This window comes from Schistocerca piceifrons, chromosome 7, assembly GCF_021461385.2.
Source record: "Schistocerca piceifrons isolate TAMUIC-IGC-003096 chromosome 7, iqSchPice1.1, whole genome shotgun sequence".
Taxonomy (NCBI): Eukaryota; Metazoa; Arthropoda; class Insecta; order Orthoptera; family Acrididae; genus Schistocerca; species Schistocerca piceifrons.
In genome coordinates this window covers 550,771,486-550,788,071 of record NC_060144.1, presented here as the reverse complement: position 1 = coordinate 550,788,071, position 16,586 = coordinate 550,771,486, and the positions used below count along the sequence as shown (strand labels likewise).

At 42.5% G+C, this 16,586-nt stretch overlaps 1 protein-coding gene across 1 annotated transcript in view; it reads right to left on the bottom strand.

The window, feature by feature from the left end:
• Positions 1-16,586, bottom strand: part of LOC124805061 (carbonic anhydrase-related protein 10-like) — a 392,918-nt gene that overhangs the window by 30,387 nt on the left and 345,945 nt on the right. Inside the window, exon 10 of the mRNA XM_047265485.1 lies at positions 12,303-12,345. Within this exon, the coding sequence (XP_047121441.1) occupies positions 12,303-12,345 (43 nt within the window). The remainder of the gene's footprint in view (positions 1-12,302; positions 12,346-16,586) is intronic.

Here is a 16,586-nt window from a genome sequence, read left to right as displayed (position 1 = left end):
AGTCTGTAGGGCCTACCATGCTTTGCGATGTACCATTAATTAATTAGTTACGTTCTTTAATTTTCCATGTATCATTTGCACGATAAATCGGAATGATGTGGAACGAGTCCTTTACATAAGCATCAGTTTGTTGTAAGTATGCCTCAAGGTTGATCATTTACTAACTTTTTGTCTTTTTAATTAAAGACAGACACATGTAAGTCAGTAATTACTACCCAACAACATTTACAAATCTCAATACCAGATAGTCTTCTATAGAATAGTAGTCGCCAAAGAGAAACGTTTTCACTTTAGTTTCGAATTTCACTTCGCTGTCTGTCGGGCATTTTATTTCATTGGGTAAGAGATCAAAACTATTGGTTGCAGCGTTGTGAACAGCTGTTTGTGCTACAGACAACCTTAATGTGGAGTAATGAATGTCACTTTTATCTTCTGGTACTGTAATTATGTTCATCACTTTTCCTGTTTAAATGATGCGGATTATTTACAAGGAACTTAATGAGGGAATAACTAAATTGTGAAACGGATAGATTGCCACTCACACACTCAGCAGCAGGCAGGCACGGCGAAAAGAGTGTTCCAAATGGTTTATTTCAAAGCCTTCTTCACAAAGGATGCAAACCGCACACACACAGACACACACACACACACACACATACACACGCACACACACACATACACACCTTTACACAAGCATACCCATAAAAATGACACACACATGGCCGATCTCTCCGGCTGTTCTAGCCAGAATAATTTTAAAGAAGGAGAAAATGTGAACGATGAATAATTATCTGCACGAGTAATTTAGGGCATGAGACGCTGCACCAACAATCAGCGCAGTTTAACGTAGATATGTGTTGCGCGAGGACGTTTCCGTTGTTACAGTGTGGCTCAGATGCCGAAGCGTTTGCGGTTTGGAAGGCGATGATAAACACACGAAAGCAACCATAGTTCACGTATGCAACAGAAAATATTTCTTGGACGGCTCCATTTACGAATGAAACATGATTCCTTTAAACTTTAGATTATGATCGGATCGATTAGTACAATGCAAGCTGGCATTTTTAAATGAAACAACTACATTCCCCTCATTCAAAGCACCAAATACTATTTAGGATACGACCACAAAAGTAAAGAGACATATCTAACGATACAAACTGATTATGGGCACGTCATAGTGATATAGTGAGAAATATCACCGCGGTGAACCATGGAGGTATAGATGAGGTGAATCTAATGTTTTACTCTGTTTAACATGGCGAACGTAGATTTAACGACAACTCTCTCCTTTTTGCACCTACACGAAAAACCCACAAAACACTGAGTCGGAAGAATTAAACATAATCACTGACTTTCCGCGAAACAGAAATTCCCTTGTAAACCTATAGCATAGCTGGTGCTGAGCTTAGAATGATGTCCTCCTCGCCGTGTCCCGCGACAGCGACTCCGTCAGTCTTCTCTGTCCTTGTTGTGGTAGGCTCGGATGTGGCTCGCGAATCCGAATTTCGCTTTGAATATCCTGTTGCATGAAGCACAGTGAAGTTGACCAGCGGAGTTGTAAGTATACGTGTAGACAGGCTTGAGCTGAGATTTTCGGAGCTCTCTTTTAGCATCCAGGTTCATTAGACGCTTTTGCTCGAATTGTTCGATGCTCTTATGTACAGTTGATCGCCACTCCGATCGGCGCAATGCTAGCTCCTCCCAACGGTTGCTTGGAATGCCACAGGCTGCAAGGTGGCGTTTAATGGTGTCTTTATATCGCAGGTGTTGACCACCTTTCTTCCTCTTCCCGCACGAGAGCTGCGAGTAGAACACCGCTTTAGGTAGCCTACTGTCATCCATGCGTACTATGTGACCACTCCATCTCAGTTGACGTTTCATTATTAAAGCTTCAATACCAGCCAGTTTCACGCGGCGCAAAATCTCCGTGTTTGGGACACGGTCTTCCCATTTGATGCGCAGAATTGATTTCAGACATCGAAGATGAAATTTATCTAGCTTCTTAATGTCAGCTTTGTAACAGCACCAGGTTTCCGAGGCGTAGAGTAAGGTGGATAATACTACTGCTTTGTAGACTGCAATTTTTGTTTGTAGTTTGAGATCATGTGATTTCCATACTCGGTCATTAAGCTTACCGAAGGCTGAAGCTGCGATTTCCGTTGTCAGGCTGTTGTCACTTCTAATTTGGCATAGAATAGAAAGTGTATGTGTGCTGTGTATCCCTTCTGAAAAATGTTCTGAATGAAAATTTATGTGAATATTCTTTTCGTCGTGCCTGACTTGTGCTCGGCGTGTAAGTAGCAATCTATCCCTTTCACAGTATAGTTATTCCCTCATTAAGTTTGTTGTCATTAATCCACTGCACTTCAACATGAACAATAACGTATATAAATGTAGTACCAGAAGGAAAAAATAACACTCTTTACGCCAAATTAAGGTTGTCTGTAGCTCCAAGGGGGTTCACAATGCTACAACAAAAAGCTTTGACCCCTTACCCAATGACATGAAATGCCTGACACACAGCAAAGTAAAATTTGAAACTGAACTGAAAACGTTTATCTTCGATAACTCCTGCTGTTCTGCGGAAGGTTATCTATCACTGTAATGTGTACATGGTAATGTATAGCAATTACTGACTTACATTTGTCTATCTTTAAGTAAAAATGTAGGAACTAACAAATCATCAGCATGTAGGCATATTTACTAAAAAAATTCACGTCATTATGTAATGATTCGTTCCATATCATTACGATTCATCGTGCCGTGATACATGAAACTAAGTAACTAACTATTGATATATCACAAAGCATGGTACAGGTTGTTTTTTTTTTGAGTCATTATTCTTCTAACTCGTTTGACGGGGTCCGCAACAAAGTCCTCTCCTGTGCCAACCCCTTCATCTCAGAGTGGCAAAAAAATGGTTCAAATGGCTCTGAGCATTATGCGACTTAACTTCTGAGGTCATCAGTCGCCTAGAACTTAGAACTACTTAAACCTAACTAACCTAAGGACATCACACACATCCATGCCCGAAGCAAGATTCGAACCGGCGACCGTATAGGTCGCTCGGCTCCAGATTGTAGCGCCCACAACCGCACAGCCACTCCGGCCGCCTCAGAGTAGCACTTGCAACCTACATCCTCTGTTATTTGCTAGGTGTATTCTCATCTCTTTCTCTACAGTTTTGGCCTTCTACAGCTACCTCTTGCATTATGGAAGTCATTCTCTGATGTCTAAACAGATGTCCTACCATCCTGTCCCTTCTCCTTGTCAGCTCTTCCCACATATTCTTTTCCTCTCCGATTCTGCGCAGAACTTCCGCATTCCTCATCTTATCAGTCCACCTAATTAAAAACATTAGTCTATAGCACCACACCCCAAATTACTCTATTCTCTTCTCTTCCTGTTTTCCACAGTCCATGTTACACTAATATACAATGCTGTGCTCCAAACGTAGATGCTCAGAAATTTCTTCCTCAAATTAAGGCCTATGGTTGAGACTGGTAGTCTTCTCTTGGACAGGAATGCCGTTTCTGGCATTGCTAGTCTGCTTTTGATGTCCTCCTTGCTCCTTTCCTTAACTTCATTTACTTGGCGTTAAGTTTCCCGCTGTTCTCATTTCTGCTTCTTCTCATTATTTTCGTCTTTATTCCATTTACTCTCAATCCATATTCTGTACTCATTAGACTCTTCATTCCATTCAGAAGATCACGTAAATCTTCTTCACTTTCACTCAGGATAGCAACGTCGTCAGTGAATTGATGGAACAATGGTGCAAATGGCTCTACGCACTATGGGACTTAACATCTGAGGTCATCAGTCCCCTAGACTTAGAACCACTTAAACCTAACTAACCTAAGGACATCACAAACACATCCACGCCCGCGGCTGGATTCGAACCTGCGACCGTAGCGGCCGCGTGGATCCGGAGTGAAGCCCCTAGAACCGCTCGGCCACAGCGGCCGGACGAATCGTATCACTGATATTTTCAACTAGAATTTTAACTCCACTCCCGAACCTTTCTTTTATTTTCATCATTAGATCTTCGATGTTCAGATTGAACAGTAGGGGCGAAAGTCTACAATCCTGTCTTACACCATTTTTAATTCGAGCGCTCTGTTCTTGGTCGTCCGCTCCTATTATTCCCTATTGGCTCTTGTACATTTTGTGTATTACCCGTCTCTCCCTATAGCTTATCCCTATTTTTCTCAGAATTTCGAGCATCTTATACCGTCATAATCGAACGCTTTTTCCAGGTCGGCAAATCCTATGAACGTGTCTTGATTTCTCTCTACTCTTGCATCCATTATCAACCGTACTGCCTCTCTCGTGCCTTTATCTTTCCTAAAGCCTAACTGATCGTCACCTAGCGCATTCTCAATTTCCTTTTCCATTCTTATGTATATTATTATTGAAGGAACTTCGATGCATGAGCTGTTAAGCTGATTGTACGATAGTTCACGCACTTTTCGGCTCTTGCAGTTTTCGGAGTTGTGTGGATGATATTTTTCCAAAAGTCAGATGGTACGTCGCCAGACTCATACATTCTACACACCAACGCGAATAGTCGTTTCGTTGCCACTTCCTCCAATGATTTTTTAGAAATTGTGATAGAGTGTTACCTATCTCTTCTGCCTCATTTGATTAAAGTCGCCCAAGGCTTTCTTAAATCTTGATTCTAATACCGGAACACCTATCTCATCTATACTCCCATTCCTTCTATCACATCAAATAAATTCTCACCCCTCATACAGGCCTTCAATGTACTCTTTCCACCTATCCGCTCTCTCCTCTGCATTTAACAGTGTAATTCTCTTCGTACTCTTCATGTTACCACCGTTGCTGTTAATGTCACCGAAGGTTGTTTTGACTTTGCTATATGCTGAGTCTGTCCTTTCAAAAGTCATTTCTTTTTCGATTTCTTCACGTTTTTCATGCAGCGATTTCGTCTTAGCTTCCCTGTATTTCTATTTATTTCAAACCTCAGCTACTTGTGTTTCTATATTCCTGAATTTTCCTGATCGATTTTGTACCTTCTTCTTTCATCGATCAACTGACGACTTCTTCTGTTACCCAGGGCTTCTTCGCCACTACCTTCTTTTTATCTTTGTTCCTCTTTCCAACTTCCGTAACGGCCTTTTTAGTGATGCCCAATCCTCTTCAACGGTATTGTCTACTGGGAAATTCTTTATTGCTGTATGTACAGCCTTAGAGAACTTCAAGCGTACCTCGCCATTCCTTAGTAATTCTGTATTCCACTTCTTTGCGTGTTGATCCTTCCTGACTAACTCTTGAACTTTGGCCTACTCTTCGTTACTACGTCACTGTGATCCGGTCTACATTTGCTCCTGGGTACGCCTTACAATCCAGTATCTGATTTCGAAATCTCTGTGTGACCATGACGTAATCTAACTGAAATCATCCAGTATCACCTGGCCTTTTAAAAGTAAATCTCTTCCTCTTGTGATGCTTGAAGACAGTATTCGCTATTTCTGGCTGAAATTTATTAGAGAAGTCAAGAAGTCTTTCTCCTTTCTCATTTCTTGTCCCAAGCCCATATTCTCTTGTAACTTTTTCTTTTACTGCTTCCCCTGTAACTGCATTCCCATCCCCCATGACTATTACATTTTCATCTCCCTTTACGTACTGTTTGCCCATTCAATATTCTCAATATCTCTCGATGTCGGCATCTATACCTGAACTATCAATATCAGTGTTGGTTTGCTGTCGATCCTGATAAGAATAACCGTATCACTGAACTGTTCACAGTGACACACTCTCTGCCCTACCTTCCTACTCATAACGAATCCTACTCCCGTCATACCATTTTCCGCTGCTGTTGAAATTACCCTACACTCATCTGACCAGAAATCCTAGTCTTCTTTCCATTTGATCTCACTGATCACTGCTGTATCTGGATTGTGCCTTTACAGTTCCCTATTCAGGTTTTCTAGCTTCCTCACCATGTTCAAGCTTCTGACGTTCCATGCAACGTAGAACGCTACCGTATCGTTGGTTATTCATGCTTTTTTTCCTGATCACCTACCCCTTGGCAGTTCCGTCCAAGAGATGCGAATGAAGAACTATTCCGAAATAATTTGCCGATGGAGAGATCATCATGACCCTTTTTCAATCTGGCCTTAGATCACGGGCGATCGATACACTCACATGCTTTGAAAACCTCAAAATTAATTTCAAAAGTAGAGCTAAGCAGATTATCAAAGTAGATGTACATTCCAGTTCTGATGTGTTTGGTTATTCCTGAAAAACTGGCAGAGTTACTGGCGAAAAATATTTCAGGAAAGAAAGTACACATGCTATGTTTGGAAAAGTAGGCCTACTTCTTACACAGGTTAAGCTATCGTTACTAAATGCTACTCACATACAGTTAAGGCAAAATATCCATTTTAAGGGGTCTTAGGCGTTTGAGACCATTCCCTTAATGGCACTATTGGCATTCCACAATGCTGGATGATGTTTAAAAAATCATATCCATTTTTACCCTGTATGTTGCTATTATTGGCCACACACTGAAGACGCATCGTAGGTAAGAGCTCAGAGTGAGAAGATGGGTAAACTACAGTGATACTAATGCACTGATAATCTAAAATAAAACACGAACTCTATTCTACATGGAGGCACACCTCTATGCAGTTCTGTTTCTTTGACATTTCAATGATCGTTCACTTTTTTGACATGCACAGTATATGAGAGCATGCTTTGCTTCTTTCCTCATGGCACACATTTATGGGCTTTTTGCAAACGTGAACACTAAAAATGTTATGCATACAAACTGAAAACTGAAAATGTAACGAAGAAGTACCATGACCAGCAAACAAACACAAATTTATTTCTTAGTTCCAGGTTCATTTGTTATCGATACGAATACAGTGAATGTGGAATTAAATGGATGACAAAAGCATGCCTTTAACTTTGCTTCCTTTTCTTTCTGGTTATCCGAAATATAGCGGCCAAAAACAAATTACGTTAACAAGGACTAATGTGTCGTATTACTAGAGCAAATACGCATTCATGAACAGAAGAAAGCTCCAAACTGCCTTCCTGAAACTATGTTATTCATGTAAGCTCTATGTTTTTCTTGTTTCAAACAGTTGATGCGCGCAGACGTCAGAAATAATGAAATAGAAACAATCGTAAACAGTAGTGTGCTAACGTTTTGGGCTACCTTAAACAGCGGCTGGCCCCGTCCACTCTGGCTTCAAAACAACCTACAGAGTAAGTCTGTAGTGCCGACTCCCTTCTTTTTTTTTACCTCCATGGAACATTCAGATGCTCAGAATTGATCGTGTTTTGTCAACATACATTTACGTCATAGTCACATGCCCTCGCGGCTTCGTGGGTTTGTCCGTAATGCTTCCTTCAAATTTTGCATATCATTATATCGCTAGTACAGAGAAATTCCCATTGTAAGTGCTTTGGATTTCGTGTAGGCGTTTTGTAAACACCATAACAACTTGCATATGATACGTGGAATAAAATAGCCTCTTGGCTTTGAAGAGCAAAATGAACGGTCATCACGTCACAGCACCGTCACGTCAGCGAGTACGTAAATTGTCCGCCACGTCACGTCACGTCACTTCGCTTATACCACTGTCCGTCTCCGGTAGCTGAGTGGTCAACGCGACAGACTGTCAATCCTAAGGGCCCGGGTTCGATTCCCGGCTGGGTCGGAGATTTTCTCCGCTCAGGGACTGAGTGTTGGGTTGTTCTGATCATCATCATTTCATCCCCATCGACGCGCAAGTCGCCGACGTGGCGTCAAATCGAAAGACTTGCACCAGACGAGCGGTCTACCCGACGGGAGGCCCTCGTCCCACGACATTTCATTTTTACTTATCCCACTACCGAACGGTGACAGGTTATGAATCACTATCAGCGGTACAACAAGTCCGAGTATAGTATTAGAATTGAGGGAGTAACCACGACAAAAATTATTAATGGCCAAAGCAAACTTCGTAACGCGTGTTCCTAATCAGTACTGTTTGGTAAAACGCCGGAAGGTGAAACAACATTTCAAAAATCGACAGTTATTTGCTAAGGAAGATATATTAGTACAAACAGATTAAACAGTAGTTATAATGGTATAAACAGGACCTGTTTATTTTGTCCATAACGTTTTCTTTTTTGTTACGTAAGCATTAATGTCGTTACCAACGGTATCTCTTTCTGACGTCTTCACTTAAAATGTTATCTTATGGAAACTGCTTCATAAACTTATGTTGTAATTTAAATGCACTGTGGGCATAAGCTCTGTTCCCTTATAGTAAAACCTAAAAAAATTTTCGCTTTCAGATACCTGAGCTCGCTTGTGTAAGAACACTCAATGGGAAAAATTTACAAGTCGTCATGGAATCTTAACAATTTGCCACGAAAACGAAGCCTAACAATAAAATAAAGATTAAGAATTCGTAAACCCGTAAATTAAATTACTACAAGACGATTGAGCATGGCGAAAATAGGTGAATGTACGATGGTAACAGACGACGACACCGTCGTAACTTTCTTACCGACAAACGTTGATGTACCGTGACGCGACCTGACGGTCCGTTGACGACCTGTGTGAATGCCGCCATCTGAAATGTATTGCGGAATGTTTTGACTGTTTCGAAGTGACGTGAAGTGGTGGCCAATGTGAACTGGCGTCAAACGAACAGCTTTGTCTCGATATCACTTGACAATTCCAGCTTAGTACTGACAAGAAGCGCAAACGTAAATCTCGCTCTGGAGATATTCCCACTCTATGGAACCCAGGCTGTCAAAACATCTGAAAACAAACTTTACAAAATCACGCCAATAAAAAATAACCATATATATAACGTGATCGTAACAAAAAGACAATCAACATTTATGCTCCAAGATGCCATATGGACCACGTTATACCGGCTAAGACGTAAGCATAAGATGCCGTACGTAGATGCCATATGTAGACATGGACTAACATATACGTCTTTCTTTCTTTCTTTCTTTCTTTCTTACTGGTCATACCGAACTCGAGAGTCCATTACCGCAGCAACGTATTTTCGCCATCTGTCCCTGTCTTGGGCTATTTCCTTCCATTCCGCTTCAGTACCTAGGCTCCTCAAATCAGCCTTCACATTGTCCTCCCATCTACGCCTCGGTCTCTCCACAGGACGTTTTCCCTCTAAGTGCCCTACCAGTACCCTGCGCGCTGCCCTGCCCTCATCCATTCAAGTTACGTGACTCGGCCATCGCGGCCTACGTGATTTAATAATACTGATTATGTCAGGGCTTGAATAGAGTTCGTAAACCTCTTAGTTACGCAGTTTTCGCCACTCTCCGCTAATGTCATCCCTTTTTGCTCCGAACATTTTCCTCAAAATTTTGTTTTCAAATACCCGAAACGGCTTTTCATTTTGCACAATGAGAGACCAAGTCTCACACCCATACAGCATAACTGGTAGAATAATAGTTTTGTATATTCCAATCTTTAAATTCCTAGGCAGTATTCGTGATGAAAGTATTCTATTCAGTGAGAAGAAGCACGCATTTCCCGCCCGTAATCTCTTCTTCAGTTCGGATTCAATCTCATTTCTTCATCTCTTCACTTATCCTTAGACCTACATCTTCACTAGCCTTGATTAACGCATTTGCATTTGCTGTTACAGATTCTTTCCTATCACATCTGCATACCCTAATATCTTAATATTTCCGTTTAATTCTCTGAATTATCTCCTGTCATTCGTACAATATATTCTAGGACTAAATTAAAAAGTAGCGGAGACAGGTCATCTCCCTGCTAAGTCCGTTTGTTATTACAAATTCTTCTGACTCGAATTTCCCCGCGCGTACTCTACCTTTTGTGTTTTTCAAACTCGCTTCTATAAGTCTAACATACTTCTTTGGTATTCCAAGTTCCAAAAGAATTCTGTACAATTTAGATTGCAATACTGAATCATATGCTTTTGTAAAATCGATGAAAAGATTATGAACTGGTTTATTGTATTCCCATTCCTTTTCCAAAATTTGACGCAGGGTGAATATTTGGTCTATAGTTGATCTGTCCCTCCCAAAGCCAGCTTGGTAATCCCCCACAATTTCATCTGCATGTGGTGTAAGCCTGCTTAGCAGAATATTCCAGAAAATTTTGGAAGATAATAGTAATAGCGAAATCCCTCTATAATTACTACAATCCGTTTTGTCGCCCTTTTTAAGAATTCGGATCAGAATCAACTCCTGCCACTCTTCAGGTATCATCTCTGAGTTCCATACTTTAGTTATCACTTTGTGAACTACTTCCACCAATTTCTGTCCCCCATTTGTACTAGTTCTGCAGTTATGCAATCTGATGCTGGTGTTTTACGGTTTTTCAATTTGTTGATTGCATCTCTGCTGTATGTATTTCGTACGCCTGCTCATTTCCTGCTTCCTGGTGTACATTTAATAGATGGTCAACATACGCCCCCCATTTACTTAATATAGCACAGGTGTCTGTCAGTATTCCCCCGGCATCCCCTCGAAGTACATTTGCTCTAGCCTTGAACCCCTTCCTATACCAATTTATGTCTAGGTAAAGTCCCCTAATGTATTTTATTTTACTGTTTGTTTCCATTTTTTTTAATTTGATTGTTCAAATAATCCCTCTTCTTTGCCCGTAGCCTACGACGAACTTACCTTCTCATGTTCGAGACCTCCTCTCGTTTTCTGTCTCCCGTTCTATCCCCATCTAATCGCGCTTTTCTCCTTTCCTTTACCAATTTCTTGCATTCCTCATCAAACCACGGTTTCCTCCAGTTCTTCTTAATGTACCTATTGTGACATTCACTGCCTCTTTGATATTATTTCTCACAGTGATCCACTGTTTATTTACATCCTCTTCTTGATCTTCGTGTGTCCTGAGAGCATCAAATCTATTTAAACTTCTATCATGTACCTACTTCTAAAGTTTTCATCATTTAGCTTGTCGGTGTTGAACCTAACAAAATCTGCATTGTGACACCTTGATGTTGCTGTAGATAGCCGTTGGTGAACTTTGGCAACTACAAGAAAATGATCAGAATCGCTGTCTGCTCCCCTGAAAGCCCTAACATTTTCTATACTAGTGTGCCATCTCCGATCTACAAGAACATGATCAATTTGGTTTCGGATGTGTCCATCCGGAGAGACCCAAGCTGCTTTATGAATGTCCTTCCTTTTGAAATATGTGCTCTCAACAATCATGTCTTTTGAAACAACAAAATTAACCACCCTTGTGCCATTATCATTCGAAATGTTATGTAAACTTTCTTTCCCAATTGTAACCCGGAATGCTTCCTCCTTCCCTATCTTCGCATTAAAATCACCTGTGATTAATTTTGTATCGTATGAGGAGAACTCATCCCACAGTTGATCTAGTTCTTCATAAAAGCCGTCCTTAACTACCTCTTCAATGTCCTCAGTTGGTGCGTGTACATTAATTACTACTAGTCTTTCCCACCTGCCGGAGAGCACTATAATTGATAGTCAGTCACTAATGAACCTTGTATCTCTGATTGCACGAAGCACTTTTCTCTATACTGCAAATCCTGTTCCGAAATTTTGAGCTTCCGCACCTCCATAGAAAAATGTATAGTTACCCCTCTTTATGCTACCCTCCCCCTGCCACCGAGTTTCTTGAATAACTGTAATGTCTACATTGTATCTATCTAATTCATCTAATAATGTCTGGGACGTTCCTGGCCTGTTAAAACTTTTAACGTTCCATGTTCCCAACCTGAAAATTCCTTTCGGCCTGAATCTCTTCGAAGTAGGTTCCACCCGCAGAATCGAATGGGAACCTAGTTTACCTCCGGAATATTTTACTTCAAAGGGACCGATGCCCATTAATGTTGCTGATTCTTGACGAATAGATTTTATAGTGAGAGAAGAAGAAACAGGGTGTTTCATCACGCTATCGCCTGCTCCCCACCGGCTGTCCGCGACTGTTTATTTTTTTGTATTCGCAGCTACCCTTCTTACCTGAAGGCCGCATCCCCTATCCGCAACCTGGGGACGCGCTGTGCCTTGGTGGTACGGGCCCACGAAACATATACGTAAATAACAATATTATACCACCATCACAGATACACTTCGTAATGGCAAAACGCCGACAACAGCTTCTTGCGTACTTTCTGCCACCTCGAGTAAAATGAATACCTAGCGCTGCAAAAAACTTGTATTTAATACATGTCGTTCTTCGAATCTGTACATACACAGTGTCGTTGAGCTGCATGCACGTTACTTTGTTTGTCACTGTGTCGCCCGGGGCATAGCTACACACGTGTGAGTGGATGTGCGGTACTTACCCCTGTAGTGCACGTCGCGGTGCATGGAGGGACACTTCTTGCCCTGCAACAGAAGACACAGCCGGCATTAGCCTCCGAGGACAGGTCGGCGCAGTGGGGTGCGGTGCGGCGTGCCATGGGCGGACAATGGGCGCGCCGCGGCTGATCGATGCGTGAGCCGCGTCCAGGCCACAATGGGCGGCCGCCGGCCCCGTTACAAATTGGTTCATTGTGATTAATGGGCCCCCCGTTTGCAGGAGGTGAGAATCCAATTAACGAGAGAAAGGTCGTCACAGTTACCGCCGGCAACACGCCACGCCGCGCCGCGACGCGACGCAGCGAGGCGATCCGCGTGGGCCCCCTTCCAGTTGCCGCTCGCTGGAGCCTTTGAGCCGGACGTCGCCACTGGCGTAACACATTAACCGGAAACATCTCAGCCTCCCTTTGGCCGAGACAGCAGGCATTACGGTTGTGCTTTTGGAGGAGTTCTGCGTTCCACAAATCCTCACACACAGGGACACACACATACACACACTCTTCACTTGAAATGCAATAGTGTTACAAAAAAATGGTTCAAATGGCTCTGAGCACTATGGGACTCAACTGCTGTGGTCATAAGTCCCCTCGAACTTAGAACTACTTAAACCTAAGTAACCTAAGGACATCACACACATCCATGCCCGAGGCAGGATTCGAACCTGCGACCGTAGCAGTCGCGCGGTTCCGAACTGTGCGCCTAGAACCGCTAGACCACCGCGGCCGGCAATAGTGTTGCACAAATAATTTTCTGTTTACAGTGCTCGATAAGGCGAGTAGCCAGTTGCAAGGGTATTATTAATTTTATTCGTGTTGAGAGGCGTCATCCGGAGACTGGGCAGCCTCCTCCGATAATACATAATTTCGTTATGACGATACGGTACTCAGAAAACGAAGAGGGAGCACAGATCAGTATACAAGTAAATGATGACGTAATCGTTTCACAAGCTGAGGTAGAAGAAGTTAGAAGTCTGTTAAACAATAGGAAGTTTCCAGGAACAGGTAGGGTTCCCAATGCATTACTGAAATATGTAGGATATTCACTAACTGAAAAATTAGCCAAGAATCTTAACAATGTTATAACTGGTAATGAAATTACAAACAAATGGAGAGCTAGGTTCACAAAAAAAAAGGATGTAAGTTCCATGCGGCGTTTCGCGGATGATGCTGTAGTATACAGACAAGTTGCAGCATTAGAAAATTGCAGCGAAATACAGGAAGATCTGCAGTGGATAGGCACGTGGTGTAGGGAGTGGCAACTTACCCTTAACATAGACAAATGTAATGTATTGCAAATACATAGAAAGAAGGATCCTTTGTTGTGTGATTATGGTAGCAGTTACTTCTGTAAAATATCTGGGAGTATGCGTACGGAACGATTTGAAGTGGAATGATCACATAAAATTAATTGTTGGTAAGGCGGGTGCCAGGTTGAGATTCATTGGGAGAGTTCTTAGAAAATGTAGTCCATCAACAAAGGAGGTGGCTTACAAAACACCCGTTCGACCTATACTTGAGTATTGCTCATCAGTGTGGGATCCGTACCTGGTCGGGGTGACAGAGGAGATAGAGAAGATCCAAAGAAGAGCGACGCGTTTCGTCACAGGGTTATTTGGTAAGCGTGATAGCGGTACAGAGATGTTTAGCAAACTCAAGTGTCAGACTCTGCAAGAGAGGCGCTCTGCATCGCGGTGTAGCTTGCTGTCCAGGTTTCGAGAGGGTGCGTTTCTGGATGAGGTATCGAATATATTGCTTCCCCCTACTTATACTGTTTGAGGAGATCACGAATGTAAAAGTAGAGAGATTCGAGCGCGCACGGAGGCTTTCTGGGAGTCGTTCTTCCCTGCAAACTGGAACAGGAAAGTGAGATAATGACAGTGGCACATAAAGTGCCCTCCGCCACACACCGTTGGGTGGCTTGCGGAGTATAAATGTAGATGCAGATGTAGATGTAATTAACAGGTACTGTAAACCTCTACAATACGGGGATTTCTTCCAACTGAATACGAACAACTGGAGACATTTACTCCAGTAACTACATCCAGGCGAAAATTGGTTCCAGGTTAACTAGTTCCATAGCAGTTAATAGTTTATTGGACAAGGTGACTCTGTGAGCTCGCTACTTTAGAATATAGTCACGGGTATAAAGAAGGTACTGGCTGCTAGTGGTCATAGATTGGAGGACGAAGAAATGAAAATCATTTATTATCCGGTTCAGTTGCCAAACAGTGAAGATGACCGGCAGATACTTTTACATATATTGAATGTGGCAGCCAAAAACTTAAGTGTGGTCAGATCCACTCACAAAACCAAATGTATGACCACATCTGTGAGAGCAATTACGTGCAAACTGGAAGTGGATGGAAAAAGTATTGGTACTGGGCTGTCCAGCAGAGAAAAAGCGAAAAGAAATGTTAGAAAACAAATAGTAAAAGCAAGCAAAGTGGCAGGGTGTCTAAATGATACGTTTTAGACAAACAAGCATACAGGAAAAGGTGCAAAGGTAAGATTATACAGAACAACAAACACACCAATCAAAACTAGCACCGTTGAGACATGACCGAAAATACAAAAACAAAATGGCTTTTGGAAACAACGGAAATGAAAATTGTGCGAAGCATTACAGAGAAGACACAGAGAGAGAGAGAGGTAAAGGAGTTAGAAAAGGATGTAAAGTGGGCTCCATTAATGAGTGGGTACATAAGAGAAAGCATGAATAGAACGAACATATAGGATGCGTGAACGGAAGATGGTGAAAATCGTAAGAAAGAAATCACCAGCTCGTGAAAGAAATAATGGCCGCCCAAGGAAAAGATGGAGGAAGAACTTCGCGGTAGACTAAGTAGTAGTGAAGAGAACAGGCTTTAGCCTAGAAAAAAAGGACGAACAAGCCGAAGAAAAAGAAGATATGATAATGCGAGAAGTAAATGAAACATGTTCATGATGAAACGGACTCCTCAGTAGACGAAGGACTACGCAATCCATTTTATCTCCTTACTCTAAATGCATTTAGATCAAGAGCTTGCATTGCGCAGTGTTTATTAACACCGCCAGTGAGCTAGCTTCGGCGTCGCTGTGTGAAATGTGGGAATGAATGCAAAGATAAAGTCGATCTCCGTTTATCTGGAAGCTGCTCTTGAGGAAAGATTACATTTTCCCTGAGGGTAGAGGCCTTGGGACGATAAATACAGTGTCCACTTAATGTGACCACCTGTGAAAAGCCTGAATAACCACATTTTGCAGCTCGGACCTCTGCGAGGCATGCAGGAAGAGACTGAGTGAGGTTCCAGAAGTTACTGAGAGGGATGTGGAGGCACGCCGAATCCAGTGCCGTGGTCAGCTGTGCGAGGATCCATGGCACACAGATTCACGACTGGCTTTAAATTCTGGGAGTCATGTGAATTCATCCTGGTGCTCTTCAAACCACGCACGTACACTTATGCATTGTCCTGCATGTGGATGTGGTCATCGTCCCCAAATACACTATGCACAACTGTGTTAATCTATTGAGCCTTCCAGAATGAGAGATCACCCAAGGAATGGGACTGGACTCTTTCCACTAGTGTTGCTGGATGTTTTCCAGCAGATGCTGTACAAGTCAATAATCATCTGTCCGACGTAGCGTCAAACCTGATTCATCTGAAAAGGCCACCTGTTGCCGCTTGGTGGACGTCAAGTTGTGGTACTGGCGCGCAAGTTCCATCCTTTGTTGCCAATGGGGAGAAGCCCGCACGGGTACGTGAAACAGGCAGCTGCTGCGGAAGCTCATGTTCGCTGAACAACCATACGTCAGTAGGAGAGACCGGTGTACTTCTTCGCAATCGTCGCCTTGGCGTGAATTTTTGAGACAAGCGGCCACTTGATCTTCTGTACTTCTACGACGTTTTGAGGAATTTATGATTTAACTGGTAGGTAAACCCAGAAATTTCTCCGTCCCCAACATCTGGTGGTCCAGCACTCAAGCAAACTATCTGTGGCTACAGAGCGCTTGAGAAAATTACTTATAATGCATAATCAGGTGTAGTCATTGTCTTTTTAATAAAAGGAAGTGCACCCACGTCCATGCTACCACTGAACCCGTAATTACGGGATGCGGCAAATAAAAGTGGTGCGAAGGACTTATTCCTTTTCTCTTGGCACTAGTGGGCCCAGGTTAGGAAGCTGCTCAAGGCGGATCGAAGCTGGACTGCTAGAATTGCTGCCGTCTCAATCGAAGAGTTCTGCTGCAGTTGTTGAATAATACGGGGGTTGTCGCCATACGCGTTATAC